The sequence below is a fragment of the Sturnira hondurensis genome, unplaced genomic scaffold (assembly GCF_014824575.4).
Source record: "Sturnira hondurensis isolate 20B ecotype Veracruz unplaced genomic scaffold, ASM1482457v3 Scaffold0022179, whole genome shotgun sequence".
Taxonomy (NCBI): Eukaryota; Metazoa; Chordata; class Mammalia; order Chiroptera; family Phyllostomidae; genus Sturnira; species Sturnira hondurensis.
In genome coordinates this window covers 2,077,988-2,101,727 of record NW_028094810.1, presented here as the reverse complement: position 1 = coordinate 2,101,727, position 23,740 = coordinate 2,077,988, and the positions used below count along the sequence as shown (strand labels likewise).

At 58.4% G+C, this 23,740-nt stretch overlaps 2 protein-coding genes across 8 annotated transcripts in view; one reads left to right on the top strand and one right to left on the bottom strand.

The window, feature by feature from the left end:
- The window catches only part of PKD1 (polycystin 1, transient receptor potential channel interacting), a 49,007-nt gene extending 36,454 nt beyond the window's left edge, over positions 1-12,553 (top strand). For 2 of the 3 annotated variants that reach the window (XM_037034672.1, XM_037034670.1), the window contains 16 exons: positions 2,313-2,429; positions 2,522-2,571; positions 2,808-2,992; positions 3,096-3,189; positions 7,316-7,434; positions 7,516-7,718; positions 7,794-7,988; positions 8,202-8,341; positions 8,765-8,877; positions 9,129-9,276; positions 9,390-9,515; positions 9,795-9,969; positions 10,093-10,383; positions 10,459-10,593; positions 10,667-10,969; positions 11,065-12,553. In XM_037034672.1, coding sequence (XP_036890567.1) covers positions 2,313-2,429; positions 2,522-2,571; positions 2,808-2,992; positions 3,096-3,189; positions 7,316-7,434; positions 7,516-7,718; positions 7,794-7,988; positions 8,202-8,341; positions 8,765-8,877; positions 9,129-9,276; positions 9,390-9,515; positions 9,795-9,969; positions 10,093-10,383; positions 10,459-10,593; positions 10,667-10,969; positions 11,065-11,532 — 2,862 coding nt within the window. In that variant the 3' untranslated portion in view covers positions 11,533-12,553. The remainder of the gene's footprint in view (positions 1-2,312; positions 2,430-2,521; positions 2,572-2,807; positions 2,993-3,095; positions 3,190-7,315; positions 7,435-7,515; positions 7,719-7,793; positions 7,989-8,201; positions 8,342-8,764; positions 8,878-9,128; positions 9,277-9,389; positions 9,516-9,794; positions 9,970-10,092; positions 10,384-10,458; positions 10,594-10,666; positions 10,970-11,064) is intronic. The other variant, XM_037034671.1, reaches the window with a different exon arrangement.
- A 49-nt stretch (positions 12,554-12,602) lies between these two features.
- Positions 12,603-23,740, bottom strand: part of TSC2 (TSC complex subunit 2) — a 35,868-nt gene continuing 24,730 nt past the window's right edge. For 3 of the 5 annotated variants that reach the window (XM_037034673.1, XM_037034677.1, XM_037034675.1), the window contains 15 exons: positions 22,974-23,138; positions 22,566-22,718; positions 22,315-22,427; positions 21,571-21,786; positions 20,078-20,281; positions 18,089-18,219; positions 17,037-17,530; positions 16,709-16,784; positions 16,362-16,448; positions 15,187-15,373; positions 14,729-14,868; positions 13,437-13,515; positions 13,262-13,353; positions 13,077-13,175; positions 12,603-12,941 (listed from right to left, as the gene is read on the bottom strand). In XM_037034673.1, coding sequence (XP_036890568.1) covers positions 12,771-12,941; positions 13,077-13,175; positions 13,262-13,353; positions 13,437-13,515; positions 14,729-14,868; positions 15,187-15,373; positions 16,362-16,448; positions 16,709-16,784; positions 17,037-17,530; positions 18,089-18,219; positions 20,078-20,281; positions 21,571-21,786; positions 22,315-22,427; positions 22,566-22,718; positions 22,974-23,138 — 2,407 coding nt within the window. In that variant the 3' untranslated portion in view covers positions 12,603-12,770. The remainder of the gene's footprint in view (positions 12,942-13,076; positions 13,176-13,261; positions 13,354-13,436; positions 13,516-14,728; positions 14,869-15,186; positions 15,374-16,361; positions 16,449-16,708; positions 16,785-17,036; positions 17,531-18,088; positions 18,220-20,077; positions 20,282-21,570; positions 21,787-22,314; positions 22,428-22,565; positions 22,719-22,973; positions 23,139-23,740) is intronic. The other 2 variants (XM_037034676.1, XM_037034678.1) reach the window with 1 other exon arrangement.

The following is a 23,740-nucleotide window of genomic DNA, read 5'->3' as shown; positions in this document are numbered from 1 at the left end:
GAATGCTGGCCTGTGAACCAAAGGATTGCTGGTTCAATTCCCAGTCAGAGCACATGCCTGGGTTGGGGGCCAGGTCCCCAGTAGGGGGCACACGAGAGGCAACCACCTCCTGATGTTTCTCTCCCTCTCTCCCTCCCTTCCCCTCTCTCTAAAAATAAATAAACAATTTAAAAAAATAGCAACTCATGAAAATCAAATCCAGCAACTCATAAGACAGAACTATACATGTGACCAAGAGGCATGTACCCTGGGAATCCAATGCAGTGATATTAGCCATAGGCAGTGTATATTTAAATTAATTAAACATAAATAAAATCAATACCTAGTTCCTCAGTTGCACCAGCTACGTTTAAAGTGCCCCATAGCAGGACTTCCGCCAAGATGGAGGCATAGGTGGAAACACTGTGCCTTCTCCCACAGCGAAGTTTGAATACAACAAAGGTTTGGAGAACAAAGACACAGCCAAAGAACAGAAAATTGAATTATACAGAAGTCCCCCAACAACAAACCATTCAACCAGGGCGGTAAGAGGGGCGGAGCCAGCAGCGGAGCAGGGTCCGGCAGGAAGAATCCCTCGACCTAGGCGAGCAGGTAGCCCGGACCCAGTCGGGGTGTGGGGCAGACTGACCGCAGTCGCACATTCGTGCACAGTGAGATGGACCACGCAGGCCCCAGGGGGTGAACCCCGTGGTGGAGGGCTGATGGTGATGGCACACTTGTGTGCAGTGGGACGAAACGCATGGGTCCTGGTGACAGTGGCAGCTGCAGCACCTGTGGCGTCTACGGTGGGAGGCAGCAGACCGGACGCCATTGCTCCTCTTTGACCCCGCCCCCACATACAGCGTCACAACCCAGCAACTGAGTTGCCCCACCCTGGTGAACACCTAGGGCTCCGATCCTGCTATGGAACAGGCACGAACAGCCCAAAAGATGGCGCAAGAAGAAGTCCTAGAGCCGATAACTCTAAGCGACCAAGAGATTGCCAGCCTCTCGGATGCACAGTTCAAGACACTGTTTATCAGGATGCTCACAGAACTGGTTGATTATAGTCACAAATTAGAGGAACATATGAAGGCTAAACTAATTGAAATGAAGGGAGATGCACAGGAAACCAATAGTGATGGAAAGGAAACTGGGACTCAAATCAATGGAATGGACCAGAAGGAAGAACAAAACATCCAACCAGAAAGGAATGAAGAAATGAGAATTCAAAAAAATGAGGAGAGGCTTAGGAACCTCCAGGACATCTTTAAACGTTCCAACATCTGGATTATAGGGGTACCAGAAGGGGGAAAGAAACAGCCACGAACAAATAATAAAGGAGAACTTCCCCAGTCTGGCAAAGGAAATAGACTTCCAGGAAATCCAGGAAGCTCAGAGAGTCCCAAAGAAGTTGGATCCAAGAAGGAACACACCAAGGCACATCATAATTACATTAGCCAAGACCAAAATGAAGGAGAGAATCCTAGAAGCAGCAGGAGATAAGAGGACAGTCACCTACAAAGCAATACCCATCAGACTGTCAGTGGATTTCTCAAAAGAGGCCTTACAGGCAAGAAGGGGCTGGAAAGAAATATTCCAAGTCATGAAATCCAAAGACCTATAGCCAAGATTGCTTTATCCAGCAAAACTTTCATTTAGAATGGAAGGACAGATAAAGTGCTTCTCAGATAAGGTCAAGTTCAAGGAGTTCATCATCACCAAGCCCTTATTATATGAAATGCTAAAGGGACTTATATAAGAAAAAGAAGATGAAAAATACGAACAGTGAAAGGACAGCAAACTCACAGTTATTAACAACTACACCTAAAACAAAAGCAAACCAAGAGGACAGCTAGATCAGGAGTGGAACCATAGAAATGAAGAACACATGGAGGGTTAGCAACAGGGGAGTGGGAGGAGGAGAAGGGGGGAGAAGGTACAGAAAATAGCATAGACAGTAGGTAGAAAATAGGGGGGAGGGCGAGAATAGTGGGGAAATATAGAATCCAAAGAACTTGAGACACGTGGTTATAAACTAAGGAGGGGAGAATGGTGGGGGAGGGAGTGTGCAGGTGGAGGGGAATGAAGGGGGGAATAGAACAACTGTAATGGTATAATCAATTATATATATATATATATAATAAAGTGCCCCATAGCAGCCTGCAGCTAGTGGCCACGGTGACAGAGAGTGCAGACATGGAATGCGTGCGTCACTCCAGAACACTCTCTAGGAAGACAACAGCCTAGGCTCTGCCCGCTCAGGAAGGCGTGTGCCCCGTGGAGCGGGGGCAAGCACTGCCCGCACTGACTGCCTGCCTCGCTCCCCGCAGGTGGCTGGGCCCCCAAAGCCCACTCCAACAGGGCAGCAGGTCCTGGACGTGGAGAGCTTCCTGGACTCTTCTGTGCAGGACAGCTCCTTCTTCACCTTTCCTAGACTCCAAGCCGAGGTGAGGACCCCAGAGGGGCTGTGCCTGGGTTGGAGGGTCCCACGGCCTCTGGGCAGCCCAGAGTCTGAGGCTGTCTCTGTATGTCTCAACAGGCCTTTACTGGACAAATGAAGAGTGACTTGTTTCTGGATGATTCCAAAAGGTGGGGGTCCCCAGAGAAAAAGTGAGCCCTGTGTGGGCTAGCCACACACATGCCGCATCACGGTGTCTGTGCTGCATGTGCTGCATCACATGTCCCCGTCTGGTGTCTGTGAGCCCCAGGGGTTGGCACGCGCTGCGCCGGGGGTGTGCTTGCTCAGAAGTCCCGCGTATCTGTGTGTGACTGCATGTGCAGGTGCGTTCCCTTGGGCCTCCCTCGCTGACTTCTGTCATTTACAGCCTGGTGTGCTGGCCATCCAGTGAAGGCACACTCAGTTGGCCAGACTTGCTAAGCGACTCATCCGTCATGGGCAGCACCCTGCAGCGGCTGGCACAGGGTCGGATGGGCCACATTCTGGGCCCGGAGGAGGACAGTCTCTCCCTGGTCAGCCCCTCCTCGCCTGCCAAATACTTTTCAGCTTCAGGTGAGCAGGCCTGGGGAGGTATCCACAGGTTCTCTCCAAGAGGGTTCAGAGGCGCAGGGTGGGAGGAGCCCACACCCTCACTGACCCATTCTGCTTTCTCTAGATGAGGACCTGATCCGGCAGATCCTGGCCGAAGGGGTCAGCAGCCTGGCTCCCACCCAGGATGCTCAAGTAGAAGCAGACCTGCCCACTGGCCTGTGAGTGCCCGGCTCACGGGGGATGGGGGCCTGTGTGGGGACCCAGGCCAAGAAGTCCTGCCTGTTGCATGGGACTGGCCTCTTGTCGTCCAGACCTGTGTCTCTAGTGTGGAGCTGGAGTGACACTTTGTCCTCTGAGCCCCTCCCCTGTCGAAGGGGTGTCATGGGGTCAGCTGTGGCCCAGCAAACGTTCCCTGAGTGAAGGACATTCGAGGAACAGAAGGGGCGGCTATGGTGAGGGATCGCTGGCAGGTTTTTAAATATCCCATTTTTTTCCTTTTGAGACTATTTTGATTTTATATTTCTTAGAATTGCTCATTACTAACAAGATTCATTAGGAATTAGCTTCTTTCCTCATGCGTGTTATTTTAATACCCATGTTTCCATTACTTTGAACTCTTCTAATTTCCAAGCAACCAAACATTGCTGAGATGCACAAAGTGACCCTGCACACAGAGAAAAGGGGAAGTTTCTCCAGTAATTGTATGACATGATAGCATTTTAAAAAAAGATTGTATTCATTTATCTTTAGAGGGGAAGGGAAGGAGAGAGGGAGAGAAATATCAATGTATGGTTGCCTCTCGTGTGTCCCCTGCTGGGAACTGGCCTGCAACCCAGGCATGTGCCCTGACTGGGAATCGAACTGCGATCCTGTGGTTCCCAGGCCCGTGCTCAATCCACTGAGCTACACCAGCCAGGGCGACATGATAGCATTTTTAAGAAGAAATTGCCAGTTGATTAAATACTACGGCATAGTGAGATCCTGGGGTAGTAATTATAAGCTGAGCGCCCCAAATATCTCCAGCCCACACCCTTCCTGATCTGTTGACCATCTGCCTAACAGCTCCCCCCTCCTCAAGGATATTTGGGGCACAGCCCAGACTGAACAGCCTACTCAGCGTACTCATTTTCCCCACTGAGACATTTCCATCCTCTAGACCCGAACCCTGCGTTCTACACCCTCCCTCACACAGCCTCCTCTCCATCGCATTTGCACCTTCCAGCCAAGCGCCATCTTCAGACCAGACCCTTCCAGGGCCACCTCAGCACGGTTGTGTTGCTCCACCTGCAACAGACAGAGCCTGCTCCCCAAGGCGGGCCCTGTCCCCGCGCTGCGGGGGCGCTGGTCAGCTGTCGCTGTGTACTGGCTTCCCCCAAACTCAGGGCTCAGGACAGCTCAGACTGCAGGTGTCTTGCTGTGCGCTGCTGGTGGAAGGCCTTACTTCTCCCCGTTGGGGCCTCCACTGAGCTGCTCAAGCGTCCTCACAGTGTGGTGGCCAGTGTCCCCACAGCAGGGCATCCAAGAGACCAGGGCAGAAGCCAGTTTCCTTGACGGCCCAGCCCCGTGAATCCTGCATTTTTGTTCCACGGCGTCCTCTTGGCTTCTCCATGGGAGGAAACCATGCAGAGGTGTGATGCCGGGAGGGAAGTGTCATTGGGGCGTCCTGGAGGCGACCCACTGGGACTGGGCACACTCCTCACCAGCTGTACCCAGTTTGGCCCAGGCTCCTCAGGTCCTGTCCTGCCATTGTCCCTCTGTCACCCACTTCCCTTCAGCTGTAGCACCCCTCGCCTTGCTACCTCCATCTTTTGTATCTGCTGCCCCCTCTGCCTAGGCCGCTTCTCCGCAAGACAAGAGCCTCCTGGTCTACTTTCTTTGGGTCTTCGCTCAAAGCTACCTAATTGGAACCTTCCTTCCTGCCTTGATGCAAAAAGAGTACGGTACACACACGTGCGTGCACGTGCCCACGCAGCCTCTGTCTCCTGCCTGCGTCCTGTGCATTAAGCCATGCTCATGCTCACTGTGTGCTTCCCATACTGTGTGTGCGCATTACAAGTGTACAGATTTTGTTCGTTTTCCCAGCACGTGGAGCAGGGCCCAGCCTTTACTAGGGGGTTGACATACTTGTTGAGAACTGAAGGAATCAGTGAATGCTACCCAATTCCAGACATGTCTTTACTGACACACAGCGCAGAGTCGAATGTAAAATTCTATGTGTATTCTATGCTGTACCCACCATGTGATGTGGTACAACGTATTCACAGGCCCATGTAAGATATAAACATGCGTGTAGAGAAAGGCGACTGGAAGTGACTGTTAACACTGCTGTTCTTGCCTGACAGAAGTGCCGGCACTGTCGGTTCTTTCTTCTTCTTCTTTTTTTTTTTGAAACTCAAACATTTAGTAAACTGTGTAGGGCTGGGGTGGGGTAAATTTGCCACATGTTAGGGACACCAAAGCTGGGCCCATGGTGGAGGCTGGACTCACTGCATTTTTGGGGGGGCGGGTGGCAAGATCCCTTATAGAACTGTGAGAAACAGTTTCCTTGGTGTGGCCAGAATGGTGGCCTTTGAGCCTTCTCTTGGTGTCTGTCACTCAGTGACAGCTCTCAGAAGCTGTCAGCACTCACCGTCTTTATGGGCTTGTTCCTCCGAAGCAGTCGCCTCCAGCTGAACACACAGATCCTTGTACGTGGTCTCTGCGATGTGGCCCATTTGTTTAAGCTCTGTTTCCAAATGGCTGATCTTTGCAGCTTTCTGGGTGAGCTGCTGGAGCTGTGCCTGGCCGACCTTGTGGTGGTGACCATACAGCTGACACGGGCTTTCCTCTGGCTTCCCTGTCAGGTCCGCACCTTGATTTTGAGGCCGTCTCTGGAGATGGTCACGAGTGCCTGGTCTCTCTGCCCGCTCTCGCTAATGGTTTTGATTAGCTCCTGGGCCCTCTTCTTCAGGACTTTTTAAGATTTTATTTTTAGCCCTGGCTGGTGTGGCTCAATGGATTGAGCACCAGCCTAGGAACTAAAGGATTGCCGGTTCGATTCCCACTCAGGGCACATGCCTGGGTTGCAGGCCAGGTCCCCAGTAGGGGGCACACAAGAAGCAACCACACATTGATGTTTCTCTCCCTCTTTCTCCCTCCCTTCCCCTCTGTCTAAAAATAAATAGTCTTTTTAAAAAGGACTTTATTTTTAGAGAGAAAGGAAGGGAGGAAGAATGAGAGGGAGAGAAGCATTGATGTGGGAAATATCAGTCAGTTGCCTCTCACAAGCCCCCAACTGGGGACCTGGCCTGTGACCTGGACATTGAACGGCAACCTTCTGGTTCTCAGGCCAGCGCTCAGTCCACTGAGCCACCCACTGAGCCACACGGCCAGAGCTCTTCTTCAGGTTCTTGATGCTGGAGCTTAGAGTGGAAAAGTAGGGTCCTGACTTCCCTTCCAGCATCATCAGCTGGTGACCGGCACTGGAGGTGGCAACAGAGGGGCTAGAAACCCGAATTCTCACCGGCCCCCGACCAGCGCCTCTCTGCGGCTCTCCCCGTGCGGCGGCTGCTCCTTGCTTTCGTCCGGCAGCTGTGCCCCCTGGTCCTCGAGTTCTCTGTGGGGCATGTGCATCTTGTTGCTACGCCTCGTCTTTTCTGTACTCTATTTATTATTACCCTACTTTCTACAAATGAGCGGTTTCTGTCTTTCATTGCCCTTCTCTCTGTGATCTCCCACCTCCTAAGTGTGTCTTCTCCCCAGGAGCCTGTCCAGCTCCTGCTTCCCTTTCTTTTTTATCCCTGCCACCACCCATCTTTCTTTCTCCCCATTTCCTCTTACTCTTTCTCACTAGGGCACCAGCTCTGGAGCTGGAAAGGGCAGGTGGGACTGTGAGAGACATGTGGTGTGCTGTGTCCTGTTGGAATGTAAAAGACATACGCACACGCCCTTGTCCCAAAGTTAGTCTTAGGTTACAAAGGCGCATCAGCATAGGGCTCCTTCGTGTGCTGTGCATGCGCAGTAGGGAGTCTGAGGGGGAAGGCCTGGGCATGGGGAGTGCGCCCTGGAAGCTAATCATGTCGCCGTGAAGAGCAGGTAGTGGGATGTCACCACGGCCACGGTGTAAAGGCAATGGTTGCTGGAGTAGTGGCAGGACAGGAGGAAGGCGGGACAGGTCACAGACACAGCGCAAGGTCGGTGGAGTAGGCAGGAAATGAGGGGACAGAGACAGGCTGGCATGACTGCCTGGCTTAGGGGTGGTGGTGAGGGGCAAAGCCCAGAGAGGCCCGAGGAACGGCACACAGATGAGGTGGACTGTGTGGGGCTGACAGGTGAGTGTAGCTGCTCCCCCTTCTTGTGCTTCAGGTCCGGTGCTCCTGGGGAGAGGACCGAGATGCTGGTGCTGCAAAGGCTTGGGGAGAGAGGGCTCCCCAGTCCGGGCCTGACCTGGGAGCAGCCCCAGTCAGCAAAGCTCTCCAGCTCAGGTGTGCTCATGTGTCCCCAGGGTGCCCCTCCCTGCCCCTCCTCTGGGGCTCCCAGTCACCTGCCTGTCTCTGTCTTCTCAGGGCTGGTGGAGGGCCTGCGCAAGCGACTGCTACCGGCCTGGTGTGCGGCCCTGGCCCACGCGCTCAGTCTGCTGCTAGTGGCTGTGGCCGTGGGGGTGTCGGGGTGGGTTGGTGCCAGTTTCCCCCCTAGTGTGAGTGTCATGTGGCTCCTTTCAAGCAGTTCCAGCTTCCTGGCCTCATTCCTTGGCTGGGAGCCTCTCAAGGTGAGTGGGATGGGGGGCAGCCAGGTTGCCAGCCTCTGGTACTTGTGGGCCCCTCTGACGCTGCCTCCCGCCTAGGTCCTGCTGGAAGCCCTATACTTCTCACTGGTGGCCAAGCGGCTGCACCCCGATGAGGATGACACCCTGGTGGAGAGCCCAGCTGTGACACCTGTGAGTGAGCGTGTGCCCCGTGTGCGGCCCCCTCACGGCTTCGCCCTCTTCCTGGCAAAGGAGGAAGCCCGAAAAGTCAACAGGCTGCACAGGATGCTGCGGGTGAGTCAGGCTGCGGCGGCCAGCGCCTCCTCCCCTCCTTGGCCTTCAGTGAACCGTGTGTCTGCCCCCAGGTGGGGCACTGGCAAGGCATCTGTCCTGCCCTTTCTCAGTGCCAGCCACTCTAGCCATGGGCGGTTTGCTGACCAGAAGCCTTGTCCTGTTATGCTGGCTGGACTAGGATTGGCTGACACCCAGGCCATCCCTGCCCCCCAGAGCCTCCTGGTGTACATGCTTTTCCTTCTGGTGACACTGCTGGCCAACTACGGGGACGCCTCGTGCCACAGCCACGCTTACCGCCTGCAAAGTGCCATCAGGCAGGAGCTAGATAGCCAGGCTTTCCTGGCTATCACCCGGTATGAACACCCCGCATGCATGTACACACCTTTTTGTTGCACCAGGGCGGCGTGGTGCCAGCCTGCTGCATCATGATCCTGCCCTCCATCCAGCTCAGCCCCCAGAGCACATCAGGAAGGGTCTTGGTAATATTTTTAGTTACCAGGACTGGAGTGGGTACTGCTGGCAACGGGTAGAGACCACAGATACCGGCAAACATCCTATGGCACCCAGGACAGCCCATCTCAGAGTTATCCGTTATCTGTCCGTACCCGTCAGCAGGCCAAGGTTGAGGACCTGGGCCACGCCTCGTCCCCTCCAGCGGCACCGGCAGCCCCCTGTGGGCTGGGCTGGGGCTGCAGTGTTCGCGCTCCCTGGGCCTCTGGCCCCCCCGGTGCCGGGAGCCGAGGGGTGGAGCGTATGACTGTGTTTGGTATGAGCAGGTCTGATGAGTTCTGGCCGTGGATGTCCCACGTGCTGCTCCCCTACGTTCATGGGAACCGGTCCAGCCCGGAGCTGGGGCCCCTGCGCTTGCGGCAGGTGCGGCTGAAGGAAGGTAAGCCAGGGGCCACTTTGGCACTCGTCCCTGCTCTTTTCCAAAGAACCATCCTGGTTCAGCTCCCCAGCTGTGTAACCATTTCCCTCTCCCTGCCTCATTTTCCTTGTGGGTCAGGGAGACCAGGACATCCACCTTCAGGACTGCTGGGAGGGTTTCAGGGGAGATCATGTGGAGCTCAGCCCAGGCAGCTGGTAAACAGTAAGCTCCCCTGCGTGGGTGGTGCTCAGTCCCCAGCCCTCTGATTTCAGCACTCTGCCTAGACCCTCCTGGCTCAGGGGTGCACACGTGCTCCGCAGCTTCAGGCGGCTTCAGTACCAGTGATTATGGCATTGGCTGGGGAAGTGCTGCCCACAATGGCTCTGAGGTGTGGGCCTACTCTGCGCCAGACCTGCTGGGGTGAGCACAGAAGGAAGGGCTGGGGTGTTCAGAGGAGCCCCTTTGCCCCAGCCAGCGTGGCTCCCCGGTTGCGGCAGAGCTGGGCTGTGTCTAACACTGCCCCTCACTCGCAGCATCTGGTACTGGGGCTACTGTGCTGTGTACGACAGCGGGGGCTACGTGCAGGAGCTGGGGCTGAGCCTGGAGGAGAGCCGAGCGCAGCTGGGCTTCCTGCAGCTGCACAACTGGATTGACAACAGGTGGGCAGGCACTCAGGGGACAGGCTGCCTTGCTCTGCCTGCCGTCTTTCTCTGGGCCCTCGGTGGTCCCCTTCAACACTGGTCTCCCATCACCAGTGATCCCACTTTACTCCCACCCCTCAGCTTTGCCGCTTCAGATCAGTCCCAGAAGTTCCAAGTGAGCTCCTCAGTCCACTCAATCCCCGACACCAGAGGCCCTGCCTCCTAGGTTCATGGGGTAGAGGTTTCTGCCCTTTCACCCCTCCCGTGTCCCATTCTTTACCCCTTCCCTCTGCGTAGGAGCCGTGCAGTGTTCGTGGAGCTCACACGCTACAGCCCAGCTGTGGGGCTGCATGCTGCCGTCACACTGCGCCTCGAGTTCCTCTCTGCTGGACACGCAGTGGCTGCCCTCAGTGTCCGCCCCTTCTCACTGCAGCGCCTGAGCGCAGGCCTCTCCTTGCCACTGCTCACTACGGTAGGCTCTGCCTTCCGGGCCCCACCCCCCGCATATCCCAACCCTGCCCGCACCCTTACACCCCATTCTCCAGCCCCGCCCCCAGTGCATTCTGATGCGTCCATTCCGGTCCTGTCCCCACAGGTGAGCCTGCTGCTATTCGCAGTGTATTTTTCGGTGGCTGAGGCACGTGCCTGGCGCAGGGAGGGGTGTGTGCGCACAGCGCAGCCTGGGGCCTGGGCCCGGTGGCTGCTGGTGGCGCTCACTGCCGCGGCAGCACTCCTGCGCCTGGCCCAGCTGGGCGCCGCCGACCGCCAGTGGATGCGCTTCATGCGCCGACGCCCGCGCCGCTTTACCAGCTTTGAGCAGGTGGCACAGCTGAGCGCCGCGGCCCGTGGCCTAGCCGCATCGCTGCTTTTCCTGCTCTTGGTCAAGGTGAGGGCTGGGCCAGCAGGCCTGAGGCTGGGCAGGCTGGGCCAGGCTTGGTCGGCTGACGCCTCTTGCCCACAGGCCGCCCAGCAGCTGCGCTTCGTGCGCCAGTGGTCAGTTTTCGGCAAGACGCTGTGCCGGGCCCTGCCGGAGCTTCTGGGGGCAGCTTTAGGCCTGATGGTGCTCGCCGTGGCCTATGCTCAGCTGGCTATTCTGGTAGGTGACAGGGGGGCTCGAGGGGGAGGCTTAGTCCAGGACGCACCCCTCACTCATGCCATCTTTCCTTTAGCTGGTATCCTCCTGTGTGGACTCACTTATGAGGGCGACCCAGGCCCTCTTGGTGCTGTGCCCCAGGGCTGGGTGGCCAGCCCTTTGCCCTGAGGCCTGGCGCCTGTCTCCCCTGCTGTGCACTGGGCTCTGGGCCCTGCGGCTATGGGGGGCCCTGCGGCTGGGGGCAGTCCTTCTCCGGTGGCGGTACCACACTCTGCGCGGGGAGCTCTACCGCCCAGCTTGGGAGCCGCAGGATTACGAGATGGTAGAATTGTTACTGCGCAGACTACGCCTCTGGATGGGCTTCAGCAAAGTCAAGGAGGTGGGTACGGCCCAGTGGGGGGGAGAGGGACGTGTCCTGGGCCCAGGTGAGCCCAGGGCGCAGTTGGACTAACCGAGCCCCTGTGCCGCCCCCAGTTCCGCCACAAAGTCCGCTTTGAAGGGATGGAGCCACTGCCCTCGCGGTCATCTAGGGGCTCCAAGTCATCTCCAGATGTGCCCCCACCTACCGGGGACTCCGATGCCTCCCGTCTCTCCACCTCTTCTAGCCAGCTGGATGGGCTGAGTGTGGGCCTGGGTAGGCCAGGGCCACGGGGGGAACCGGAGCCCTCCCGCCTCCAAGCTGTGTTTGAAGCCCTACTTGCCCAGTTTGACCGACTGAACCAGGCCACAGAGGATGTCTACCAGCTGGAGCGAAAGCTACAGAGCCTGCAAGGCCATAGGACCAGCCAGCCCCCAGCCTCGCCTACCCCTGGCTCTTCCCCGGGCCTGCAGCCAACCCTGCCAAGCCGCCTTGCCCGGGCCAGTCGAGGCATCGGCCTGGCTACAGGCCCTAGCAGGGCTTCCCTACGGGCCAAGAACAAGGTCCACCCCAGCAGCACTTAGCCCCAGGGGCCCTGAGCTCATGCCCCTCCCCTGGTGTGGGTCTGTGGCTACACTCTGGCCCAAGGGGCCAGAGAGGCAACACTCAGTATTACCTTCTGCTGCCCTTAGTCTGGGGCCAGGCAGAGCAGCTGCATGCAAGTCCCTCAGAGCACTGGCAGCACTTGTCTGAGTCTCTCTGTGGGCTTCAGCACTTTAAAGAGGCCGAGTGGCCAGTCAGGACCCAGGGTCCCCTCCCCATCTCCCTGTGGGGAGGACACAGCAGTATTGGACTGAGTGCCCAGCCTCTGAGACACTAATTTATTTTGAGTCCTCAGGTACAGCGGGCTGTGCCCAGCCCCACCTCCTGGGCAGACATTTCCCCTTTGCTAAGGATCCAGGCTGTGGGGAGGGAACCTGCACCCCTTGTTATCCCCCCTAAATTATTACCTCTCCTGTCCCCTGCTGAGTGCACTCACTTCCAGCTGCCGTCTGTGTGTCTATTGTCAGTAATTTATATGGGGTTAAAATGTATATATTTTTGTACGTTGCTGTTTTTCACTAGGGCCAAGGGGCCTGATAGCTGCAATGGCTTGGCACCCACTGTTTGCATTGAGGGGGAGCTGGGGCTGCAGAGCAGGCCTCTTTCCCCAGACACCTGTCCACGTGGCCCGGGCCAAGAAAGTGACAGCTGCTTCTTGGGTCCGAGTCTGGCCTTGGGCAGACACTGGGACAGCACATTCATTTGGGGCAGGGCTTGTCTACACCACGGCCTTGTTCTCCTGCCCAAGGCCAGCGCCCAGGCCTGCTGGTGTCAGGCCTGAGTAAGGGACAGAACTAGCATGTGGCAAAGGCCCCCTCCCCGGGGCTGGCTCCTGGGGCTGGGGAAGGTGAATGTGACAATACTTGTGTGATGCTTTCCTGGAGGGGTGAAGCCTGACAGGCCTCCCTCAATGCTTCTGTGGGTGTGGCTGAAGCTTCAGCCTTGATCCTGCCCCCCAACCCCCACCAGACAAGGCCAAATAAATGAGTTGGCTGACTGCTACCTGTGTCTCCGTCCGAGCATGGAGGGCCAGTGGGCATGGCCGCAGACCTAGGCTTCACGACTACTTTATTCATTCACACAAATAAATACTGCCCAGGGCCGTGTATGCGGCAGGGAGGGCCAAGCAGTTGCTCAGACAACAGCCATCAAGAGCCCTGGGCACATCCTAGTAGCTCCATCAGCTCCAGCAAGGCCAGGTGCTGCCTCAGTTGTAACCTCACACGAACTCCGTGAAGTCGTCCACAGAGGAGATGAGGCGCTTCCGCTGGCCTGTCTCATAGGTGGGCACGGGCTCGGCCGGGGCTTGCACCGGGGCTTTGGTGTGGCCCGGGGGGTGCATCTGCATCAGGGGCAGGCTGGGGTTTGAGTAGTGGGCTTCCTCGCGGATCTGGGGGGAGAAGAGACCTTGGCACTAAGCCCACAATGGCAGCACGTGTTCTCTCCCCCAGGCGGTCGCTGGCACCCACCCTGGCTAGCCAGCATAAGCCGCTGCACCCAGGCGCCCGTGGCCCATTCTCCCTACCCGGTGGCGGAGCCGCTTGATGTGGCGGAGCCTGGCGATCCACTTAGAGGGATAGATGTCGGTGGGGTTGGAGCGGCTGTGGTGCACCTGGGAGGCCATCTGGGGTGGGGTAGACAGAGCGGTGAGCCCTCTGTGGGTGGCACCTACATCCTGTCCCACCTGCCCAGGATGTCACCTCTGCTCACATTTGCATGCAGGGCCATCTGGCGGGCCACAAAGGGCAGGTTGCGGTCAGACACAATCTTGGCCACACTGGTGTCCACGAGGCCCTCCATGTCTGGGGAGACACTGCACTCACATGGGGCTCAGGGCCTTGAGGGCCATGGCCCCCCCCCCCCCCAACCCGATCCCAGGCCTCACCTCTCCTGCACTGCAGGGACACCAGGTTGCACTCATAGTCCAGGGGGGTGACGATCACGTGCACAAAATTGAACTGGCCCTGCCCAGACAGAAGCAGGGTCACCCCAAAGGCCACTTCTTGCTACTTTCTCAGGTGGTGGCCCACCAGTGTTAGACACAAGCATGAGTATTGCTGTTTTTGCACACTTCCTCCTCCCCAGCCTGGGGGCTGGGGCTGCCGTCGCATCTCCCTTCAAAGGCCTTGCATTCTAAAACCCAACCTCTCCCCATCTGGATCCTAGTGTACGAAGTTGTCAGAAGTTTAAGTTCATAGTCAAGACAGTCACAAAGGCCACCCCCAGCAACATACAACACACTGCTTAGGGCGCTTGCTGCCACTGGCCTGTCAGGTGTTAAGCATGTGTAGCTCTGCAGATGCCCAGCCCCTGGCTCAGATGCCTTCCACACGCTGACAGGTCCCAAGAGCCTCTCCGGCCCACATGTCCAAGGACCTGTTCACCCAACAGTACACCTGAGCACCCACCTCAAGGAGCAGCTTCACCACCCACACATCAGGCCCCTTCCTTGTTTCCAAGTTTTGCAGCAAAGAAGAGCGAACAGGCCTCCCTACAGGCATGCCTGCTCTCCACCAGATATCCTGCCCAGCGGCCTTGGTTGGCGGGGGTAAGGGGGCCTGTGTTCAATAACCTCCAAGGCTTCCAGTTGCCTTTGGAATAAATCTGAACCCCTCTGAGGACCAGGCCCTCGGACACTTGGGTTGCGCTGGGCTCCCCGCCCCACTTGGCCTTGCAGCTGTCTCCCACAACCCCACTCTGACCTCAAGGCCAAGTGTCCTTGTGGAGAAGAGACGACAGGACTACCAGAGCCTGTCACCCGGCCCCATCCCCCACTCTGCAATGACACGAGGAGGTACCAGAGGAAAAGGGCGCACAGCCTCATGGCATTATGAGGCCTCATGCCATGCCCCCCGCTAAGGATCTGTGCACGTTGTTATTCCTCACAAAACCTCATGTGCCACAGGCTCCATGAAGAAACTGACAGGGCTGTCGTCATCCTCATTACAGAGAAGGACACAGGCTCTGAAGGGGGGCTGGACCAGCCCAGCCAGTAGTGGGAGACACTGAAGCAGGTCCGTACACCTCATCACCGCGCTAACGCTAATGGCGCTCACTCACTGCCTCCATTCAACACATGCCAGTGGGCACTTCACCAGAGAGATGTGGCCTCCAGCCAGGGCAGCCAGGGGCCCAGATCCATGCCTGCCCACCCACCCAGAAGGCAACCTCGCTCACTTTGATGGTGCCCAGCTTGAAGTCCTCGCCAGAGTCATTGTAGACAATGGACACAAAGTCGTTGCCCAGGTGGCGCTTCTTGTCACAGCGATGCTTGTCCACGTCCTTGGTGGGCATCAAGGTGGCGATGTGGAAGACAGCTGTGAGGCAGAATGGGGCCGAGCTGAGTAGGCCTGGTGCAGCCCGGGCGGGGTGCCGGCAGGGGCAGCAGGCCCCTGAGCCTCTCACCAGGAGCAGAGGCTCTGAGCACCCGCAGGAGCCGTTTCTCTGGTGCCTGGCCAGCAGCACGTGGCATCTCTCCCTGAGAGCGGAGCTTCTGGAAGCAGAGGTGCCAGCCCAATCGCTGCCTCAGTGCCCAGGCTGGCGACCTTGGGCCCTGGGACACCTCCACTGCTCTCCTGAGGGTGGGCCAAAGGCAGTGGGGCTGGAGGGGACCCATGCCCTGGGAAGGCGCCAACCTTGCATGATGTCGTCGTGCCAGCAGTAGGTGAACTGGCCGTCCTCGCCACACACGTCCAGGCCGCCCAGGTACACCTTGTCCGGCTGGCAGTCCTTGAGCTCGATGAGCTTGCCCAGGCCCGTCAGGAACTCCGTGTAGCGGTAGGAGCCGTGCTCGTTGGACAGGATGGCGAGTTCGCTGTTGCTCTGTGGGCAGGAAGGAGAAGCGTGCAGGTGCCACTTCCCAGTGGACCCCACCATACCCTGTCCCCGCCGCGCCGCCCCGCCCCCCCCCCCGGCACAGCTCCCAAGAGCCCTGTGGGCTGACTGCTACTGGGGACCAGGGGGTGGTGGTGGGGTAACTGGTGTATCTTGGCAAAGAGCCCCACTTCTGTGGTCACCCCGGACTCAGTGCAAGGTAACCATTCCAGCAGGTGACAGGTGACATCTTTGACTTTCCCTTTCTCTCAAAGTTCATCTGCCAGCAAAGGTGGTCACACTTCAAAACACACCCAGAACCCTAACATTGCCCGGCACCACGCCATGCTCCTCAGGCCCACCCCTCTCCACCACCCTCTGTGTAGCAGCCAGAGGATGCTTCTGAGACTTCCGCTGAGTCGTAGCAAACCCTTGGCTCAAAGCCACCCAAAGCCCTCCCACTTCGCTGGGAACAGAAATACCGTGGTCTATGAGGATGTCAATGATTGACCGCCCCCCCCCCCCCGCCCCGTTACTTCCCCATCCTGCCTCCTGCTCACTCAGTGCCTGCCCTTGATTACACAAAGCATGCCCCTCCCCAGGGCCTTTGGACAGGTTGTTCCTGCACAGGACGCTCCCACACACACCTGCACACATGCTCACCTCCGTTACTTCTCCGCTTGGTGTCCCCTCCCTTGGACTACTGATGTGAACAGATGCATTTTCGGGACCTGCCACTTTCCCCCTCCATAGCCCTTAGCACCGTCTGGCGTGTGTGCCATGCACTCCCACACCACCTGCCATTCTCACTCCTGTGTCCTGCCACCAGAACAGTATCTGCCACGAAGCTCAATAACCACTTGATGTTCTAGCAGCTGATGCAGTGACTGAGCTCTGTGGAGGATGAGGGCCCACACCCCCAACCCCCGCCCCAGGCAGGAAGGCTGCCAGCTCTTCCCTGGCACCCGGGCAGCCCCTGCCAGCCCAGAAGCCTTACCTGGCCCTCTCCCACGTACAGAACGGCAATCTTGTGCGTGTCGTATGATGGGATCTGGTCGAGGAGCTGCACTGACCGCTCGAAGGACTGCAGCCACAGAGCCCTGCCTGAGTCTGGGGCAGTGGCTGTGCCCTGCCACCAGCCCTGCCTGGCCAGCCTCAGCCAGGAGCCTGCCCGAGGGAGGGCTCTCCCCACCCAGGATGATTACCACAGGCTGCCACAGGGAGCGGAGGCTATAGCTCACCGTGAGCCTGGGCCACTGCTTCCACGACCCAGAGCTGGGCACCCTACTGAGCCCTGCCCCTAGGATCCAGGGGTGCCCTGAAGGGGAGAAAAGGCATACCTACCTCATTGGGCAAAAGTATTGGCTTGTTGGTTTCATCACCAAAAAAAGGTGAGTGGTAGAGCTGGAGGAACACGAAGCTGAAGAGGGAGAGATGAGCTTAGTGCTGCAGACCCCAGATCAAGGTCATAGCCAGTGGGGTCACAGCACACACAAAAAGCAGCAGGGCCTACACCCCATCACCACAGGACTGCCCTCTCCTGTGGCTCTGACCAGCCCCTTGGAGAGAGGGCATGCAGGCCTGTACCCTAGCTTTTCCTGCCCAGGGCTGCTTAGGTGCCACATTCCCACAGGAATGTCCAGGAGCCCACAGCCAGGGGGGCGAGGCTCACCTGGGGTTGATGCCTGGCACCTTGTCAGCATTGGAGGCTCCGGCTCTGCTCTTGAAGGAGTCCCTCTCCACCCTCTTGCCCCTGCGTGATGGGGCTGAATCAGAGATGGTGTAGCCTCGGGGCCGCAGGCCACTGGGGGAGCGGGGACAGCTGGAAGGCATGGGACCCTCGGCGTGGGTGGGGCCCTGGCTGGCTTTGCCCATGGCTGACCAGGCAGTGCTTCCCCCATCTAGGGTCCCTGACTGTGACCGGGCCTTGGCCTCAGAGCTCAGCCGGCCAACGTCAGCCTTGTCCCCAGGGTCACCGAGGATGTCCTGCAGGGTTTGCAGTTCAGGTGAGGAGCTGGACTTGCTCAGGGGCTGTGAGGGCTGGAAAGAGAGGTCCACAGATGGCCGGGCCGCCTCGGAGGGGGCAGCCCGCTCAATGGGGATCCCCCCAGCAGACAGCTCCTCTGCGCGAAATGACTTCTCCTCCTGGCTAGAGGTTGAAGATGACTGGAAAAGAACGGATCCCAAGAGAACCTTCATTGGTTGAGGTCTGAAGTGAGCCCGGCCCACTGAGCCCACCTGGGGTTCACCGGGAGGCAACGAGGCCCGACGCCGAGGCCTCAGGGCCACGAGGCCACCCAGCACCAAGCTGATGGTCCCAACCCCACCCCGTCCCCTGCCCTAGGACAGCACCTGCCCGTGTCCCATGCTGAGCAGAGCCAAGAGCCCCATAAACCAAAGGGTGCCACCAGAGAAGCTATCCCTAGATGGAGCTCTGTGAAATTCACTTGCTGAGTAGAAGGGACTGGGAAGAACAGCAAGCCATTTTTTCATATGAGAAAGAAAGGATAAAAGACTCGCCCAAGTTCAGAGCCACAAAGCCTAGAGTGGAGGGTCCCCACCATCCATCTGCCTGAAACATTATCCCTTTGCCTTGACCCCACCCCTGCCTCAGCCCTGCCCTTCCTCCACTTCAGACCCTGCTCAGCCTGACCCCAAAGACCTGGACAGAGAGCAGCCATAGGGCCTGACAGGCCGGCGGCTCCGGTGCCCCGTGGCCCTCACCCTGCTGTAAGCTTCAGCGTGCCGGCAGTGCCTGTCTGTGCCCAGGGTTGCCTCGAAGTCCTCCAACTCTGGGGGTTCCGCCGGTGAAGGAGCCTCACTTGGACTTCCCTCCTCCAGAACCACGGCAGAGTCTGGAAGGACACAGACAGGACTGCTGGGTGCTGGCCCGGCCCGGGGAGCTCCAGTTGCCTCAAAGGCACCGGCCTCCCCCCACGATAGGGCACAGCTGCCCCCAGCAGAGGCCCCAAGGCTTTCCTTGCCTGTGGCTCTGAGCCACCCCACCCCCACCAAGCCAGCTGGAGAAGGGCATTCCGAGGGGCACGGGTGTGAAGTCTGACACAGGGCGACTTCTAACACAGGCTCCTGGGGGTCAGGACGGGGGGGGCATCTGGTTCCTCTCATCCCCATCAATCTGGCCTGGTGCTCTCCAGAAGCTTCCCTCTGCTCCTCCAGCAGACAGGTAGGTGAGGGCAGATGGACCCCGAGAGGAAGGAATAACACCCGAGAGGAGGCCTCAGCTCAGAAGGAGTGGCTGGATCAGCCCAGGAACTGGGAACGAGGACCGGACTCCTCCCAGCCTGGGCTGGGGGAAACAGTGACGCAGAAGCAGTCCCTGTGCGGACATAGACTGGGGAGCTTGTTCTGGGAAGCAGAGGCTTGCCTTCCGGGTCCAGGCATGCTCAGGAGAAGGCACGATGCCCCAAAGCAGCATTTCCTGTGCCAATGTCAGGGCCAGGGGCAGGGTGAGAAGAAGCCGCTGAGGATTAGCACAGCCTGAAGCCACCTGCACACAGTCCTGCACACGTGCCGTCCATTAGCCACCTGCCAGACACCATCTGCACACGGCCCTTTCCTAGCTGGTTCCTGCCCACACGGGGACGCAGGTGGGCCGGAGTGCTGCATTAGTCCCTTGCCAGGGCCCAGGGGCAACAGACCAGAGGCCAGTCTGCAGGCCCTCAGCCAGCCCATGATGAAAGGCAGACACAGCTCAATTTGGGAGTTCTCAAAACTAATCAGACCACCAGAGGCCAGGGCAAGGGCGGCTTGAACCCCAGGGCTGGAAGGGCCCAGGAACAAAGATCAATCATAAAGGCACAAGGCAGCGGGGTTCCTGTCAGCAAAGCAAAGACATTCTGCACAGATGTCTTCATTCGAGTCGGGGCCCTGCTCCCGGAGGGCAAGGAGAGGCTGATGGGATCAAGCAGGGCAAGCAGATGAGGGACAGTGAAAACAGCACCTATGAGGCAGAGCAGGGCTCTGCAGCAAACACTGCTTTCCTCAGGAGATGTGTGAATACCTGCCCAGGAAATGCTCCTGTGCAACTTTCCTTGGCAACTGGACTGGTACAGGGAGGAGAAAGAGGCCACTGCAAGGGAAGCCGTGAGCGGCCAGTCAGCAGAGAGACTACACACAGGTTGAGCAGAAAAGACAGGCACCACTAGTGCTGCACAGACCCGGAGCCTGGAGAGAGAGAGGGGAGGGCCAGCAGCATCCGGGGAGGCAGTGGGCAGGGCACACGTGGGGAGAGGAGTGTATCCCTCCTCCTCAGGAACAGCTCAGCCTCTAAATGATACCTGTGGCCAGAGGATGGCCTAGAAGGACGGCCCTGGCCCAGCCAAGCAGAGGCATTAGAGCTTGTGGAAGGCTCAGGCTGTATGCTTGGTGCATCCAAACCCCACCCCGGCAAAAATGGGGCCACCCGCACAGCCCCACGCACTGGGCATCCCAAGGAGGGTACAGAGCAAAGGCTTCCCAGAGTCCTGCCCACATCCTTCCTGTGAGACCAGCAAAGGGAACACCAAGCCTGCCCCTAAACATCAGGGTTGGGAGCATGGCATCCTCCCACAAGTCCGCCTCTGCAAGCCACCCGAGGCTGGCAGTACCAAGCAAGAAAGATTCCAGGACCCCATCCCAGGCACGTCCCCACAATGCAGCGTGCCACACACCATCGGATGGTGCGTACCAGGTGGCAGCTGAGCCAGTGCTCACCTGTGTTAGACCGTGGGGGCGGCGGGGGCTTGGCTGAGCTGGCTGCTGGCACCGACAATGACTTGTACAGGGCCGTGTCTCGACGCTCCTTGAAGCGCTCGGCAGCCATCAGGGCATTGGACAGCTCCTGCAGGGGCATGTTGTTGATGTCCGAGGAAAAGGGGCTCAGTGGGTTCTCCAGGCTCATCAGCCAGCTGGTGTTCCCTGGAAAGGGAAGGCAGCACCCCTCAGGCTGCAAGCTCATGTATCCGACCAGCTCCCTGCTTCCAGCCCTCTTTGGGGAGCCCCTGGTGCCTTGACCCTCAAGGGCACACACCTGGCGCCTGCAGGGCTCTGTGCGCTCAAAGTGGAGTGAAAGCAAGCAGAAGGACCAGGCCCTATTCAAGGCACGTCCCTGACTTTGTCCTGATGTTCCCACCCCCAGGTCCCCCAGGCCCCAAGATCAGGGCAACACCTGTCTGGTGGGACCAGTGATGAGCACTCGGCTGCCCCAGGCCAGCTTCTGCCCCCAGGCCAGGCTCAGGAGGTGCAGCAAAACAGCAGACTCCTCCCCAGTGGGCTGGGAAGGGAGGGCCCAGCTGGGCAGGTCCTCCTCCCCACAAGGCCTATGGCCTACACTTAGATTTGACCTTCCTTTCTGAGCATCCTCGCGCCCCTAGTATCTCACCTGACCCACCTCCTCCTACCCCATCTGGCCCTTCTCATCTGTCTCCCACCTCCAGCTTACCCACCACACAGCCAGAACCAGCAGGACTGAGTCAAAACACGAGAGAGGAGCCCCTCCTGGCCCCACTCCCACAGCCTCCTGCCCAGCACTTGCAGCCTCCGAGGGGCCCGACACCCTCTCCCTCTCACTATCTGGTCCCCACTTGGCCCACACTGTGGCCAAGGTTATCTCCTGGACCTTGGGCCTTGGCTTATAAGTCCTTCCTTTAGCCTGAAATGCCCATTATGGGCTGGCTGTGTCCCAAAATTTCATGTTAAATTCTTAACCCCCAGGATCTCAGAATGTGACTATTTTGTAGATAAAGTCTTTAAATAAGTGATTAAGGTACAACGAGGCCACATGGTGGGTCCTATCCAACCTGACTGGTGTCCTTGTAAGAGGAGATGCGGACAGAAACAGAGGAACCTGGGTATGGGAACACGGGGAAAAGGCAACTGTCTACCAGCCAAGACCTCAGGAGGAACCAGTCCTGCGGACATCTTGATCTCAGACTTCCGGACTCCAGGACTGGGAGGAGACATTGCCATTACATAAGATGCCTGGTCTATGGCGCTTTGTTGTGGTGCCCGAGCAGACAGTTACGCCCCTTGCGCCTCCCTCACTGTTCACCCCTGGGGACTTAACTGAAAAGTCACCTCTAAAACGACCCTGTGGCCCAGCTGCCTGCTGCTCACTCCCGTGTGTCCCCCTCATGGGTGGGTACCTGTTCCACACTATGTGCGACAGAGACCCAGGCTGGCTGAGTGCAGGGCCACCCCCTCAGTACCTGTGGGCCTCCGGACCAAGATCTCCGCCCAACCCTGGGTCAGCAGGGGTACATAGGCCGCCAGGTTCGTCTTCTCCTTCTGCACCGGGAGCTGGGTGCTCGCTGAGGCCTTCTCAGGCTTACTGGCTGGTGTAGTCTGTGGGCCCTGGAGGGCAGGGCCGCCTGGGAAGTGGGAGGCTGGAGTGTCCAGGGCACCAATGCGAAGGCCATGGCCCCCTAAGGGGGGTGAGGGCAGGAGAGCTGGTGACCACCTCCTGCTCAGCCACCAGCACACACCTGGCTGCTCCACCCAAGCAAGGCCCATCTGGCCAAGAAACCAAGTCAGTGCCTGGCACAGCCCAGCCCTGCCTGGGCACAGTCCTCTTACGGCATCAGCTTCAGGGGACCCGGAGCCACAGAAAATGGCCCCAGCGTCGTCCACACAGTTGGACCACAGCTTATTCCAGCTGCATCAGAGAAAAGCCCCAGGGGGGAGCTGCACTCAGGGCCAGGGCTGCTAAGGGCATCTAGGAAGCACTGGCCATGAGAACAGACCCTCAGCAGCAAGGGGGCCTTGGGCCATGGCTGTGTACAAGGTGCGTCCCTCCCCGCACACCCATGATGAGGGCTCACAGGAGTAGCACCCCAGTTATTCAGGAACTGGGCCAAGCCTGAAACCAACCACCCTGTCCCCGGCCTCCCAGGGGCCTTCCTGAGCACAGGGATCTAGAGACACGTCCGCAAGGGAGTGGGGCAGAGGCTCACCCGACATGGAACGGACACGGTCCCGGGCCCCAAGGCACACCTGCTGCCCGGTCTGGGACTCCAGCTTGGCTGGCGCCTCCTTTGTCTGTCTCATGTGCATGCTGAGGTCAGAACTGAGGATGGAAGGGCCCACACGGACAGTGACCAGGGCGCCCCCTGGGCTCCAGGCCGGCAGAGCACCATCCCATGGAGGTCTGGACTCTGTACGGCCACTGTCAAGGCTCAGCGGGCAGGGGATGGGAAGTAGTCACCTCAACTCTGGGCTGCCCTGCAGCTCTCCTGAGTCCAGGCCCAGCAGTGACCGGGTTCCAGTCCCCACACTCGTTGTCACTGTGATAAGCTTATTCCCAACCAGCCAGGTTTTGGTCCTACCGCCAGCCAGCAGAAACTCTCCCACAGGGGACCTGAAAGCACAGGAGCATAGGTCCAGCAGCTGGACACCACAGCTGGTGGAAGCTCCAGGTGGGCATCTTGGCTTCTAGAGATCTCTTGCCTAGAGAAGGGGGAGCCTCAGACATCCAGAGCTGCCCTGCCCGGGGTGACCCAGAGGAAGGAGGCTGCAGACCATGCCTGTTGCCACTACTTTGACCACGTAAGTCACAGAAGAAAAGCTGGGCCCTTGCCCCTCCCCCCCCCCGACCCTGGGGCCTGGCCCACACCTCTTGGGGACTGCTGTGAAGTTGGAGAACACATATCTGGCCATCATATCCAGACATGTTTCTGTGAGCTCCAAGTGGAGAGTTTTCAAGTTGTCATCAGCCTGGGCCATCGAGTTCTCATCTGCAGACCCCAAGCTGGCGCTTGTAAGGGATGTCTGGATCCTGCTGGAGGGAGGGACCACAGCAAGGTCAGGGCACTGGGAAGGCCACAGCATCTACCACCGAGGACCAGAGATGGAGGCATGCATGAGCTGAGGGCCAAGCTCAGAAAGACACCCCCTGCCACCCCCCAGAGCATGTGGCTACTTGAACCACAGCTTAGCAAACAGAGTGGATACGTCACCCCAGAGAGGAAGTGCAGGAGCTCCTGGGAGACCCAAGCCCACTCCTGGGAGCAGAGGCTTAGGAGGCGGGAAAGACAGGGTGTTCCCTCCCCAAAGCACAGGGGAGTTAGACATGGCTTCGTGGCAGAACAGTTTAGTCATGCAGAGAGCGCGAGACCGGGGGACACACGCACAAAGATTGCATTCTGCCCACAGGGCCATCTCCCATCGAGGACAGGGAGAATCTGGGCTTCGTGTGCAGCTCTTCATCCTCACACTCAAGTCACCTCGTGCTCCACATGAACCCCAGTGACCACAAGGGGCTTATGCAAGTTTGATTCTGGTACAAATTCCACAGCCCCTTTGACATGTTTTGCTTATAATAGAGAATTTGCTGGGAAAAAGCTAAGAGGGAGCCTCCCTGACCACCTCCCCTCCCCACAA